General features: G+C 40.8%; 1 protein-coding gene across 1 annotated transcript in view; it reads right to left on the bottom strand.

Moving 5' to 3' along the window:
- Positions 1-15863, bottom strand: part of LOC126092437 (gastrula zinc finger protein XlCGF9.1-like) — a 167446-nt gene that overhangs the window by 50892 nt on the left and 100691 nt on the right. The window contains exon 2 of the mRNA XM_049908037.1: positions 7260-7323. Within this exon, the coding sequence (XP_049763994.1) occupies positions 7260-7323 (64 nt within the window). The remainder of the gene's footprint in view (positions 1-7259; positions 7324-15863) is intronic.

The raw sequence follows: 15863 nt of genomic DNA, 5'->3' as shown, positions 1-15863 counted from the left end.
AACCTGAAAACAGCTTTTGCATCCCGTAACTACCCTCCCGACCTGATACAAAAGCAAATAACCAGAGCCACTTCCTCATCTCCTCAAACCCGGAACCTTCCACAGAAGAACCCCAAAAGTGCCCCACTTGTGACAGGATACTTTCCGGGACTGGATCAGATTCTGAATGTGGCTCTCCAGCAGGGATACGACTTCCTCAAATCCTGCTCTGAAATGAGATCCATCCTAAATGAAATCCTCCCCACTGCACCTAGAGTGTCTTTCCGCCGTCCACCTAACCTTCGTAACCTCTTAGTCCATCCCTATGAAATCCCCAAACCACCTTCCCTACCCTCTGGCTCCTATCCTTGTAACCACCCCCGGTGTAAAACCTGTCCCATGCACCCTCCCACCACCACCTATTCCAGTCCTGTAACCCGGAAGGTGTACACGATCAAAGGCACAGCCACGTGTGAAAGCAACCACGTGATTTACCAACTGTCCTGCCTACACTGTGAAGCATTCTATGTGGGAATGACCAGCAACAAACTGTCCATTCGCATGAATGGACACAGGCAGACAGTGTTTGTTGGTAATGAGGATCACCCTGTGGCTAAACATGCCTTGGTGCACGGCCAGCACATCTTGGCACAGTGTTACACCGTCCGGGTTATCTGGATACTTCCCACTAACACCAACCTGTCAGAACTCCGGAGATGGGAACATGCCCTTCAGCATATCCTCTCTTCTCGCTATCCGCCAGGCCTCAATCTCCGCTAATTTCTAATTTCAATTTGCCGCCGCTCATACCTCACCTGTCTTTCAACAACATCTTTGCCTCTGTACTTCCGCCTCGACTGACATCTCTGCCCAAACTCTTTGCCTTTACAAATGTCTGCTTGTGTCTGTGTATATGCGGATGGATATGTGTGTGGGTGTGAGTGTATACCTGTCCTTTTTTCCCCCTAAGGTAAGTCTTTCTGCTCCCGGGATTGGAATGACTCCTTACCCTCTCCCTTAAAACCCAAATCCTTTCGTCTTTCCCTCTCCTTCCCTCTTTCCTGATGAAGCAACCATTTGTTGCGAAAGCTAGAATTTTGTGTGTATGTTTGTGTTTGTTTGTGTGTCTATCAACCTGCCAGCGCTTTTGTTTGGTAAGTCTCATCATCTTTCTTTTTATATATATATATATATATATATATGGTTATAATAGAAGGAAACATTCCACGAAGGAAAAATATATCTAAAAACAAAGATGATGTGACTTACCAAATGAAAGTGCTGGCAGGTCGACAGACACACAAATGAACACAAACATACACACAAAATTCAAGCTTTCGCAACAAACTGTTGCCTCATCAGGAAAGAGGGAAGGAGAGGGAAAGACGAAAGGATGTGGGTTTTAAGGGAGAGGGTAAGGAGTCATTCCAGTCCCGGGAGCGGAAAGACTTACCTTAGGGGGAAAAAAGGACGGGTACACACTCGCACACACACACATATCCATCCACACATATACAGACACAAGCAGACATATGTCTGCTTGTGTCTGTATATGTGTGGATGGAGTGTGTACCCGTCCTTTTTTCCCCCTAAGGTAAGTCTTTCCGCTCCCGGGACTGGAATGACTCCTTACCCTCTCCCTTAAAACCCACATCCTTTCGTCTTTCCCTCTCCTTCCCTCTTTCCTGATGAGGCAACAGTTTGTTGCGAAAGCTTGAATTTTGTGTGTATGTTTGTGTTCATTTGTGTGTCTGTCGACCTGCCAGCACTTTCATTTGGTAAGTCACATCATCTTTGTTTTTAGATATATATATATATATATATATATATACAGGGCTATTACAAATGATTGAAGTGATTTCATAAATTCACTGTAGCTCCATTCATTGACATATGGTCACGACACACTACAGATACGTAGAAAAACTCATAAAGTTTTGTTCGGCTGAAGCCGCACTTCAGGTTTCTGCCGCCAGAGCACTCAAGAGCGCAGTGAGACAAAATGGCGACAGGAGCCGAGAAACCGTATGTCGTGCTTGAAATGCACTCACATCAGTCAGTCATAACAGTGCAACGACACTTCAGGACGAAGTTCAACAAAGATCCACCAACTGCTAACTCCATTCGGCGATGGTATGCGCAGTTTAAAGCTTCTGGATGCCTCTGTAAGGGGAAATCAACGGGTCGACCTGCAGGGAACGAAGAAACGGTTGAACGCGTGCGGGCAAGTTTCACGCGTAGCCCACGGAAGTCGACGAATAAAGCAACGTACCACAGCTGACGGTTTGGAAAATCTTACGGAAAAGGCTAAAGCAGAAGCCTTACCGTTTACAATTGCTAGAAGCCCTGACACCCGATGACAAACTCAAGCGCTTTGAATTTTCGGTTGCAACAGCTCGTGGAAGAGGATGCGTTCAGTGCGAAACTTGTTTTCAGTGATGAAGCAACATTTTTTCTTAATGGTGAAGTTAACAGACACAATGTGCGAGTGCAGCAAATTCGCAATTCACCAAAAGTTAACGTGTTTTGTGCAATCTCACGGTTTAAAGTTTACGGCCCCTTTTTCTTCTGCGAAAAAAACGTTAGAGCTGTGAAATCGCTTCAGTCATTTGTAATAACCCTGTGTATATATATATATATATATATATATATATATATATATATATATATATATATATATATACCTAAAAACAAAGATGATGTGACTTACCAAATGAAAGTGCTGGCAGGTCGACAGACACATAAACGAACACAAACATACACACAAAATTCAAGCTTTCGCAACAAACTGTTGCCTCATCAGGAAAGAGGGAAGGAGAGGGAAAGACGAAAGGATGTGGGTTCTAGCTTTCGCAACCAACGGTTGCCTCGTCAGGAAAGAGGGAAGGAGAAGGAAAGACAAAAGGATATGGGTTTTAAGGAAGAGGGTAAGGAGTCATTCCAATCCCGGGAGCGGAAAGACTTACCTTAGGGGGAAAAAAGGACAGGTATACACTCGCACACACACACATATCCATCCGCATATACACAGACACAAGCAGACATTTGTAAAGGCCTTTACAAATGTCTGCTTGTGTCTGTGTATATGCGGATGGATATGTGTGTGTGTGCGAGTGTATACCTGTCCTTTTTTCCCCCTAAGGTGTATATATATATATATATATATATATATATATATATATATATATATATATATATATATATATATATATATATAAAAACCACTATACTGAGACATAACTTTGTAATCAAACAAACATGTAACAACTTCAAAAAATGTTACAAACAAGACATATTATTTAAATAAAAATAAAACATCTAAAAGAAGCAAAGAAATAAATAATTAAAAATAGTTCTCTACTCTGCAATCTATTAGACCATTGGCTTATTTATTTACTTCAATTTTCTGTAAAAATTGAGAAGACAAAAGACAGAGTTGTACCAACGTTTGAATCTGAAAGAAGCACAAGAATAACAGCACAGAATTTTGACAATTTTCTGATGTGGTTTTAAAACGATCATGGGTATACAGCAGAATGATGCCAATAACTTTACAATATTACAACAGGCTGTTCTGATGATGGTACATACCCCTGGTGCAGTATTGTAAAAGTCCTTTTATCTTAATCTCATTTCTGTGTCAATAAAATCATCCTCAGTCAGTACGGTGGAATGAGTAGAACAAATATACACTCCTGGAAATGGAAAAAAGAACACATTGACACCGGTGTGTCAGACCCACCATACTTGCTCCGGACACTGCGAGAGGGCTGTACAAGCAATGATCACACGCACGGCACAGCGGACACACCAGGAACCGCGGTGTTGGCCGTCGAATGGCGCTAGCTGCGCAGCATTTGTGCACCGCCGCCGTCAGTGTCAGCCAGTTTGCCGTGGCATACGGAGCTCCATCGCAGTCTTTAACACTGGTAGCATGCCGTGACAGCGTGGACGTGAACTGTATGTGCAGTTGACGGACTTTGAGCGAGGGCGTATAGTGGGCATGCGGGAGGCCGGGTGGACGTACCGCCGAATTGCTCAACACGTGGGGCGTGAGGTCTCCACAGTACATCGATGTTGTCGCCAGTGGTCGGCGGAAGGTGCACGTGCCCGTTGACCTGGGACCGGACCGCAGCGACGCACGGATGCACGCCAAGACCGTAGGATCCTACGCAGTGCCGTAGGGGACCGCACCGCCACTTCCCAGCAAATTAGGGACACTGTTGCTCCTGGGGAATCGGCGAGGACCATTCGCAACCGTCTCCATGAAGCTGGGCTACAGTCCCGCACACCGTTAGGCCGTCTTCCGCTCACGCCCCAACAACGTGCAGCCCGCCTCCAGTGGTGTCGCGACAAGCGTGAATGGAGGGACGAATGGAGACGTGTCGTCTTCAGCAATGAGAGTCGCTTCTGCCTTAGTGCCAATGATGGTCGTATGCGTGTTTGGCGCCGTGCAGGTGAGCGCCACAATCAGGACTGCATACGACCGAGGCACACAGGGCCAACACCCGGCATCATGGTGTGGGGAGCGATCTCCTACACTGGCCGTACACCACTGGTGATCGTCGAGGGGACACTGAATAGTGCACGGTACATCCAAACCGTCATCGAACCCATCGTTCTACCATTCCTAGACCGGCAAGGGAACTTGCTGTTCCAACAGGACAATGCACGTCCGCATGTATCCCGTGCCACCCAACGTGCTCTAGAAGGTGTAAGTCAACTACCCTGGCCAGCAAGATCTCCGGATCTGTCCCCCATTGAGCATGTTTGGGACTGGATGAAGCGTCGTCTCACGAAGTCTGCACGTCCAGCACGAACGCTGGTCCAACTGAGGCGCCAGGTGGAAATGGCATGGCAAGCCGTTCCACAGGACTACATCCAGCATCTCTACGATCGTCTCCATGGGAGAATAGCAGCCTGCATTGCTGCGAAAGGTGGATATACACTGTACTAGTGCCGACATTGTGCATGCTCTGTTGCCTGTGCCTATGTGCCTGTGGTTCTGTCAGTGTGATCATGTGATGTATCTGACCCCAGGAATGTGTCAATAAAGTTTCCCCTTCCTGGGACAATGAATTCACGGTGTTCTTATTTCAATTTCCAGGAGTGTATATTGTGAATGTGAGACCCTCTCCTCAATCAACAAGTAATTTCCTGTACCCTTGGAATTCTGGTGGTGTAGGAAAATGAACAATTGAGATGCAAGATTATACTACAGCAAAAATTGGAATAATCATCTGTTATGGTTTGAATAAACCACTGTCAAGCAACCACTGGTATCAATAACAGTATTGACATACATAAGAGCATGCAGCTGGAGTTTAAAAATGTGAAAAGACAATGTAAATCTTAGTTTCATTGGAATAGTCCTAATCAAGTGTAAGTCATCTAAGAAGTAGGTCACTTATATAAACTCTTGTATGGCAAATTCTTGAATACTCTTCATCAATGTGGAACAATTACTAAGTTGGATTAACGCATGAAAGAGAGAAAATTCAAAGAGGAACAACACAATTTGTCAGAGATTTATTTAATAAATGTTACATTGTTACACAAATGCTCAGAATCTGCAATGAGGAAATGTGCTGAGTGCTACATAAAATGTTATTCATATGCCTCCCTCCAACATAACTCTTGTCTAAGTGCAAAGACAGCAGATTACAGAAATGTGGACAGGGAGACACACTGACAGTCATTCTTCCTGTGTGCCACATCAGAACGAAATAGCAAGGGGTTATAGTAATACTAGCAACTATGTACCCTCTGCTACACACTATACAGGAGCTTCTGGGGTAATGATGTGGATGAGGAGCCAATGTGCAGTCATTTGCATAAAATTTCCTTTTAATGGATGCAGTGGGAACAGAGCTTTTATTAACTGGAAGAATAATTTTATTCAAAAGTTTAGAACATAGTTGGGTTTCCACTGATGCCTATAAGAGATAATTTCAAAACATGGCAGCCTATTCCACAACGCAATAATTCATTTGCCAGGAGAGCAACATTCATCTGTGACATCAAACAAATTTCTTACTCCCCACTTATGTGGTTTTTACAGAAGACACACAACACTAGTTTCAGGTTCAAAGAGATAAATTTCCAGTCTTTTAACTGCTGTCACTGAGCAGTTCTATGAAATTACACCATTAATTTATGAAACTGTGAAAAAATATAAATGTTGAATTTTTTTTTATTTTTTGTAATGCTAGTCACCTCAAATCTTTGTAACTATCTTAAAAGCAATCAGTTGTCTGTCTTATTATTTTATTAACAATATTATGAAAAGAATAGATTGCTATCCACTGTACAGATCACATGTTACATGGTAGACAGGCACAATGAAAAGCCTGTTACATACAAGCTTTCGGCCAAAGCCTTTTTCAGAAAAGAGAAACACACGTACCTTCACACAAGCAAGCACCTCGCACACATGACCTCTGATGATGATGTTTGGTTTGTGGGGTACTCAACTGCACAATCATCAGCGCCCATACAAAGTCCCAATTTTTACAGAGTCCATTTTTTTTTCATAATCCAATCTAGCCACAGTCACAAATGGTGGTGATGTGATGAATTTATGAGAACAACACAAACACCCAGTCCCCGGGCAGAAAAAATCCCGAACCCGGGACCCCATGATCCAGGGGCAGCAACGGTAGCCACTAGATCACAAGCTGCGAACACACATGACTTCTGGTTGGAATGTCTGGAGATAGTGCTCATGTATGTGTGAGGTATGCTTGCTTGTGTGAATGTGTGTGCCTTTCTCTTTTATGAAGAAGGCTTTGGTCAAAAGCTTATAGTAACAGTCTTTCTATCACGCTGTCTGCAACTCAATGTGTCATCTTTATGGTGAGTAAAATCCATCGTTTTCATAACATTGTTGATATTACATTCTGGACTTATTCTGTTGACTAGACATACACTTCCTGAAAGAACCACACAGTCTGCTGTTATGAAACTTCCTGGTACATTCAAACTGTGTGTCAGAATGGAATCTGAACAAGGAACAGGGTCCTTTGCTGGTAATGCTCTAACTGAGTGAATCACTCAAGTGTGCCTCATGACCAGACTTGAAGCTTCAATCTGCCATTCTCTCGCACCCACTTTCAAACTGCACTGAAGCAAAAGATAAGGGTCCAACATTATGCCCCAGGCTGGCAAACAGTAGTAATGGGAGTAAGAAAGATTGATGGATCAATTTTAGTTCACCTTGTGCAACCTAATATAGTGTATTAACAGCTATTTCACATTCTAAATATTCATACGCAATATACCTTGTTTTATCAAACTCTATTTCTTCACACTGCACAGCAACATCAACCAACTGTGGCCTCTTTCCTGAAACAGAGGGAAAAAACATACTTTACAACACAGAACCAGGAGTTTTACAGCTATCTTTACACTTCACAATAAAACAGTAATCAAAAGGCTAACACAGTTTATAATAAATAATTTAAGCAGTATAGGCAACAACTCACTGAATAGTAAAGGCATTGAGTCATCAAAAGGCACATAGAAAGTGGTGAGAACTTTGCTAGCTTCCTAATAAATCCTTTTTTACACACACACACAAACACACACACACACACACACACGAGCATGGACTACATGTAGCATAGATTGGGTTGGAGACAGAATATCTGTTTGGGATTAATGGGAAGAATTTTGGTTGGTGAAGGATATTGTTCAGTTCTTCCAGTCTGGGACGATATTGGATAATAAGTCAGTTCCTGTGGGAGGTACAAGGATTAGAGGTGTGTGTCAATATGGGCCCCACAGTCCCCCTTTAATCTATTCTAACAATCCTTCCCAATCTAGTCCACCATGTAATTGTGAGCTGCAACCAGAACAGGCTCACAGTTTGCCATGCTGCACTTCTATCCTATGCAGTTGCTGCCCCTTCCTCCCAGTCACCACCCACATTTCCAAACAATGCTTCCTGCTTCTCTCCTCATTACTCCCCTCAGCTGCTACACTCGACATAATGCCATGGCTCCAGTCCAGCTGCAGTGCCGGTACAATGTAGTCAGCCAGGATATAGCCATACAGGTGACAGGCATGTGTGTGTGTGTGTGTGTGTGTGTGTGTGTGTGTAAACAAAATTATGAACACCACAGTTGTTACAACAGTTGTTAATGATAAGAGGAAAGCAAAGGCCGAATGATAAAATAAATGTCTCTTTACTGTGAATGACATCATCTGAGTACATTACCCTTAAATGGGATTCGGTGCTATACTTTCCTGAGTATATTTTAAAGTAACGATGTGGGGAGCAGCAACCGAATCACCTTGTGCCATGTCACTCATTACTACTTTTAAGGTGAGAAGCGAAAAGCCTTTTATTTCACTGGAACATTTATTTCTGATGAAAAATCATTAATAAACACATTTGCTTTTCTCCCTCTCGTTTACTTAAACCTTTGGTTACTTTTCACGCTTCCAGCAATCACACATTACTTCACTTACCATACTAGTTCCAACACCACTAAATATAATCAATAGAGATTCAAAGATACAGTATTCTTACTATTGTAACTTTACATTACCCTGATAAATCTTTTTCCAAATTTATCTAAAATTTTGGAAAACAAAAAGAAAAATCCTCCATGCCAGAAAATTTAAATCCCACTAGATAATATGGAACACAATGTTGATGATTTACCCAGAATTTTGCACCATTATTACAATATTATTTTGAGATTCGTGCATCATTCACATAGTTCCATTTATGTGGTAAACACGTAGTATCATTTATATACATACATGCATCAAACAGATCAACATAATACCTACAAGTCAGTGTCCTTTCATCACGAAACAGTAGCAGCTAATAAAAACAGGGTTAACTGAAGAGGTTGTCAAAAGAAATTGCTAACCCATAAGAGTGTATTTTGAGTTGCTATTTGTTATATGATTTCATTCAAAGACAAGAACATAAATACAATAAGATAATGTATTTTGAGTTACTATTTGTTATATGATTTCATTCAAAGACAAGAACATAAATACAATAAGATAAAACAAATTATATAGTAAATTGTTGTTTATAATTGTGCATTTGAAAAAAAATATGTCATCAGCATGTGATGCACTCAAAAACACAACAGATTTTGTGAGCAGACTAATTCTTACTAAACTGAGGGTTAGCACTATCTTCCACTGACCTCTTCAATTAATAAGTATAAAAGACATGTTATGCATATTACTTTGATAATAAGCCCATTATATGTACACATTTCTCATAGAAGTAGGCTAATATATATTTACAAGTGGATAATATTGAATCTAAGTAATCACTAAAATTCCCTCCCAATGCCCCTTTCCTTATATTTCAATACATTTATCATTTGTTTATATTCTCGTTTTTACAAAATCTGCATTAACACTGTTATTTTAATAGTTTCTGAAAAATAAAAAATCACATGTAATCTCTTTCCTTGTTTGTCTAATGGTGGTACATTTTGTTGTCCATTTGGGCAGGGCCAGTGCACAGAGTCACATATACTAATGGAGCATGGAAAATGTTGATCAATATTGCCAGCTGATTTATTGTGGGCAGAAAGAGGTCAATGCCTCAGCACAGGTGAGCCACTTTAGCCTGCGTGTGGGCCGAGTTGCTAAGCATTGGTGGTATGTTGCACTCCACTTTTGTGTTTTCTTTCTTACACAAATCAACCCCCACTTCGATTTCTTTCTTCTTAACTGCAACTGTTTTCAGCTTGGAAATTCGTTCCTGTTTTTTCTTAAACTCTCACATCTGGTTACACATTTCTTTGGTTTCCCAAATACTGTACCATAACATATCAGTCCACGTGATCTTTTTCAATGCTTCCCCAACTGTCCAACAGCTATGTTTGCATTTCCATGCAAACCTCGTGGCCTGAGAGATGTGGTGAGCAGACGTATACATATATGGTGCTGAGATTTCTCTCCACAGTGGAGTTTGCACTGATATGAAACTTAATGCCAGATCAAACTGTGTGCTGGACCAGGACTCAAACCTGGGTCCTTTGCCTTTCACGGGCTGGTGCTCTACAACTGAAATACCCAAGCACGACTGATGACTGATACTCACAGATTTACTTCTTCCAGTAACTCATCTCGAGGCAAAAGTCCTATATTCGACTCTCGAACCAGCACACAGTTTTAATATGCCAGGAAGTTTCATGTACGAGGTGCTTGTTTCTCTAACCCATAATGAGATGGTGGTCCAGATAGTATGGCTGTTCATGGTTGCTGCTGTCCTGCATTGCACAATGACATGTGGTATGATGCACTGTGGCCTTTCTACCCTGCTCCCCTCCACATCATCATCAGTCTTCTGACTGGTTTGATGTGACCCACCAGGAATTCCTCTCTTTGCCAACCTCTTCAACTCATAGTAGATCTTGCACCCTATATCCTCAATTAATTGCTGGATGCCTACCAATCTCTGTCTTCATCTTCAGTTTTTACAGTTTACAGTTCCTACAGGTACTATGGAAGTTATTCTCTGGAGTTCTATCGTTCTGTCCCTTCTGCTTCTGACTATTTTCCACATACTTCCTTCTTCACCAATTCTGCAGAGGACCTCTGCATTTTTTACCTTATCAGCCCCACCTAATTTTCAACATCCTTCTATAGCACCACATCCCAAATTCTATGATTCTTTACTTTTCCAGTTTCCCCTCACTCATGATCCACTACCACACAATTGCTATACTCCAAATGTTCATTCTCAGAAATTTCTTCCTCAAAATCTGTGTGAAATCTTATGGGACCTAACGGCTATTTCTTCCTCAAATTAAGGCCTATGTTTGATACTAGCATATTTTTTGGCCACAAGTGCCCTCTTTGCCTGTGCTATTCAGCTCTTTGTGTCCTCCTCACTTCGTCTGTCGTGTGTTATTTTGCTTCCTAGGAAGCAGAATTCCTTCGCTTCCTTTATTTCATGGTCCATGGTCTTGATGTTAAGTTTATCATTTTTCTCAGTTCAGCAACTCTTCATTACTTTTGTTTATCTTGAGTATATTCTCAATCCATAGCGTGCATTCATTAGACTCTTCTTTCCATTCGACAGGTTCTGTAATTCTTGTTCAGTTGCACCAAGGGTAGCGATGCCATCAATGAATCTCATAATTGATATTCAATCACCCTGAATTTTAATCCCACCATTGTTGTTGTTGTTGCAATTGTTGTTGTTGTTGTGGTCTTCACTCCAGAGACTGGTTTGATGCAGCTCTCCATGCTACTCTTCTTCACCTTCAAGTAACTACTGCACCCTACATTCTTCTGAATCTGCTTAGTGTATACATTTCTTCGTCTCCCTCTATGATTTTTACTCTCCATGCTGGCCTCCAATACTAACTTTGTGATCCCTTGATGCCTCAGAACATGTCCTACCCACCAATCTATTCTTCTAGTCAAGTTGTGCCACAAATTCCACTTGTCCCCAATTCTATTCAGTACCTTCCCATTAGTAACGTGATCTTCCCCATCTAATCTTCAGCATTCTTCTGTAGCACCACATTTCAAAAGCTTCTGTTCTCTGTTTGTCTAAACTATTTACCATCCATGTTTCACATCAATACATGGTTACACTCCATACAAATACTTTTAGAAAAGACTTCCTGACACTTAAATCTATACTCAATGTTAATAAATTTCTCTTCTTCAGAAACACTTTTCTTGCCATTGCCAATCTACATTTTATATCCTCTCTACTTTGACCATCATCAGTTATTTTGCTCCCTAAATAGCAAAACTCATCTACTACTTTAAGTGCCTCATTACCTAACCCAATTCCCTCAGCATCATCTGATTTAATTAGACTACATTCCATTATCCTCATTTTGCTTTTGTTGATTTTCATCTTATATCCTCCTTAGAAGGCACTGTCCATTCCGTTCAACTGCTCTTCCACGTCCTTTGCTGTCTCTGACAAAATTACAATGTCAGTGGCACACCTCAAAGTTTTTATTTCTTCTCCATGGATTTTAATTCCTACTCCTAATTTTTTTTTTCCATTACTGCTTGCTCAATATAAAGATTGAATAACATTGGGGATAGGCTACAACCCCGTCTCACTCCCTTCCCAATCCCTGCTTCCCTTTCGTGCTCCTAAACTCTTATAACTGCCAACTGGTTTATGTACAAATTGTAAATAGCCTTTCTCTCCCTGTATTTTTCCCTGCCACCTTCAGAATTAGACACTATCAAACGCTTTCTCAAAGTATACAAATGCTAGAAATGTAGGTTGGCCTTTCCTTAATCTATCTCCTAAGATAAGTCATAGGGTCAGTATTGCCTCATGTGTTCCAACATTTTTATGGAATCCAAACTGATCTTCCCCAAGGTCGGCTTCTACTAGTTTTTCCATTCGTCTGTAAAGAATTCATGTCAGTATTTTGCAGCCGAGACTTATTAAACTGATAGTTCGGTCAACACCTGATTTCTTTGGGACTGGAATCATTATATACTTCTTGAAGTCTGATGGTATTTTGCCTGTTTCATACATCTTGCTCACCAGATCGTAGAGTTTTGTCAGGGCTGGCTCTCCCGAGGCTATCAGTAGTTCTAATGGAATGTTGTCTATTCCTGGGGCCTTGTTTCGACTTAGGTCTTTCAGTGCTCTATCAAATTCTTCGCGCAATATAACATCTCCCATTTCATCTTCACCTACGTCCTCTTCCATTTCCATAATATTGTCCTCAAGTACATAGCCTTGTATGACCCTCTGTATACTCCTTCCACCTTTCTGCTTTCCCTTCTTTGCTTAGAACTGGTTTTCCATCTGACCTCTTAATATTCATGCAAGTAGTTTTCTTTCCTCCAAAGGTCTCTCTAATTTTCCTGTAGGCAGTGTCTATCTTACCCCTAGAGATATATGCCACTATACCTTTACATTTGTCACCTAGCCATCCCTGCTTAGCCATTCTGCACTTCCCGTGAATCTCATTTTTGAGACGTTTGTATTCCATTTTTGCCTGCTTCATTTACTGCATTTTTATATTTTCTCCTTCCATCAATGAAATTCTGTTACCCAAGGATTTCTACTAGCTCTCATCTTTTTACCTACTTCATCCTCTGCTGCCTTTACTATTTCATCTCTCAAAGCTACCCGTTCTTCTTCTACTGCATTTCTTTCCCCTGTTCTTGTCCATCGTTCCCTGATGCTCTCTCTGAAACTCTCTACAACCTCTTGTTCTTTCAGTTCATCCAGATCCCATATTCTTAAATTCCCACCTTTTTGCAGTTTCTTCAGTATTAATCTACAGTTCATAACCAATAGGTCATGGTCAGAGTCCACATCTGCCCCTGGAAATGACTTACAATTTAAAACCTGGTTCCTAAATCTCTGTCTTACCATTATATAATCTATCTGAAACCTTTCAGTGTCTCCAGGCCTCTTCCCGCCATTGAAAATTTATTTCACTTCTGGCGTTGCTTCTTTTATGTACAGACTGAACAGCAGGACTTTTCAACTGCAACCCTGTCTTACACACACTTCAATCTGAGTACTTTGTCCTTTGTCTTACAGTCTTTTTGTTCCTTTATCGTTCTTGCTCATGTTGTATATTTAACACCATTCCATACAGATTATTCCCATTTTTCTCAGAATTTAAAATATCTTATACCATTTGCTTTTGCCAAACACTTTTATAGGTTCATACATCCTATGAAGGTGGCTTGATTTTTCTTAATTCTGGCATTTTTCTCTTTCCAAAAGCTGAACTAATCATTATCTAACAAATACTCAATTTTCTCTTCCATTCTTCTGTGTATTATTCTTCTCAGCAACTTGGATACACGTGTTTCAACACTGATTGTCCAATAGTTCTTGAGTTATCTACCCTTGCTATCTTCGGGACTGTGTATATGATATTTTTTCAAAAATCTGATAGTATGCCTCCAGCCTCCCAGATTCTAACACCAACTCTTGGAAGTGGTTTGGTTGCCACTTCCCCTAATACTTTTAGAAATGATGAAGGAATGTTATCAATGGCTTCTACCTTATTTGATCACAAGTCTTCCAAAGCTCTGCTAAACTCTGACTCTTAATACTGGATCCCATATGTGTACTATATCGACTCCCATTTCTTCTTCAAACATGTCATTGCACAGGCCTCCCTCATTGAGGCCTGCAAAACATTTTTTTCAACTTATTTTGTCTCTCCAACTCTGTGCTTAACAGTGGAATTCCTCCTGTCCTCCTAATTTTGATGTCCTTGCTTTTAATTTTACTGAAAACTGTTTTGAATTTTCTATATGCTGAATCAGTCCTTCTGAACCCATGTCTCTTTTGATTTCTTCACATTTCCTGCTGCCATTTCGTCTTAGTTTCCCTGAAATTTCTATTTAAACTGCTGTGTTCCTGTCTTTCCCTGAATATATTTGCAGTACTTTCTTGTCAATCAATTGAAGTATTTCTTCGGTTATCCTAGGTTTCTTCAGAGAGAGCTTCTTTGTACCTATGTTTGTCTGACTATATTTTGTGACAGTCCATTTTTAGAGATGTCCATTTCTCTTCAACTGAACTGTCTATTGTGGTATTCATTATTGCAGTACCTACAGCCTGGAGAACTTGAAATGCATGTCACTCCTCGGTATGAGAGTAATCAACGTCTGTCTCCACTCATTCTTCCAGACAATGCTCTCAAAATTCTATCTATTCTTCATCAATACTACATTTTGGCCCAAGTCCGTATCTGGTCCTGGGTATGCCTTATTATCCAAAAACTGATTTTGAAATCTTTGTCTGACCATGACATAATCAAACTAAAATCCTCCTGCATCTTCAAGATTTTTCAAAGACTGTGATTTTTGGATATTGTATTTGCTGTTACTAGCTCAAATTTATTTCAGAACTCAAGGAGTATTTCTCCTCTCTCGTTCCCACTAGCAATTACATAATTTACCTTAACCTTATCTTCTATTCCTTCCTCCCCTACCATGTTCCAGTTACTCATGATTATTAGACCACCACCACCATTTACATACTGAACTAATTGTTCAGTATCCTAACAGACTTTCTCTAACTCTTCATCTTTACCTAGTAACATCAGAATGTGTACCGGAACTTTTATTGTGGGTTTCTGATCAGAACTACCCTACCACTGAACTGTTCACAGTAACTCAGTCTCTGCTCTACCTTCCAGTTCACAACAAAACCACTGTTGATATTACCCTATGACCAGGACTCTTTATTTCATTTCAGATCACTAAATTGACCCTATTATATCTAGCATTTGCATTTCCTTTTTCAGATATTCTGCTTTTCCTACCACATTCAAATTTCTTGCATTCCACACTATGACTTATTGGTTATTCTATCATTTTCTCATGGTCACCATTCCCTTAACAATCCCCTCCCAGAAATCTGCATGGGGGCTAATCCAGAATGTTTTGTCAATGAAGAGATTAACATGCATTTTTTCCAATTACAGGCCACATGCATTATGGATACACTTTATGGTCTTTAATATAGTGGTTTCGATTGCCTTCTGCATCCTCAGGTCGTTGATCATTAACAATTCTTCTGCCATATACGAGCAGTTTTGCAGCCCAAAGGGTAGAGGTTGTCCTGAAACAATGTCTGCTTCTCCAACCTCTTTGACACACAGCCAATTAATTTTGTTCAGAATTTAAGCAGTGGTTGGGATCAAACCAGAGAACCAGAATGTTTTAATTACTAGTCAAAAACTGCACAGTACAGATATGGGTTATTTGTTTTTACAATCTGCAACAGTCAACATTGAGCTCTGTCACTTATATGTGGCAGATGGCTGGGCACACAATTTCACAGACTGTGCCCAGCCATCTGCCACCTGTCCCCTCTACCTGCACCCCTAGCTAGCCCACGGACAGCTCCGCACTCTCCCATGAGCCACTTCCCCCCA

This window comes from Schistocerca cancellata, chromosome 7, assembly GCF_023864275.1.
Source record: "Schistocerca cancellata isolate TAMUIC-IGC-003103 chromosome 7, iqSchCanc2.1, whole genome shotgun sequence".
In the NCBI taxonomy this organism is placed as follows: domain Eukaryota; kingdom Metazoa; phylum Arthropoda; class Insecta; order Orthoptera; family Acrididae; genus Schistocerca; species Schistocerca cancellata.
The sequence above is the reverse complement of the archived record's forward strand: the minus strand, read 5'-3'. Positions and strand labels throughout refer to the sequence as shown.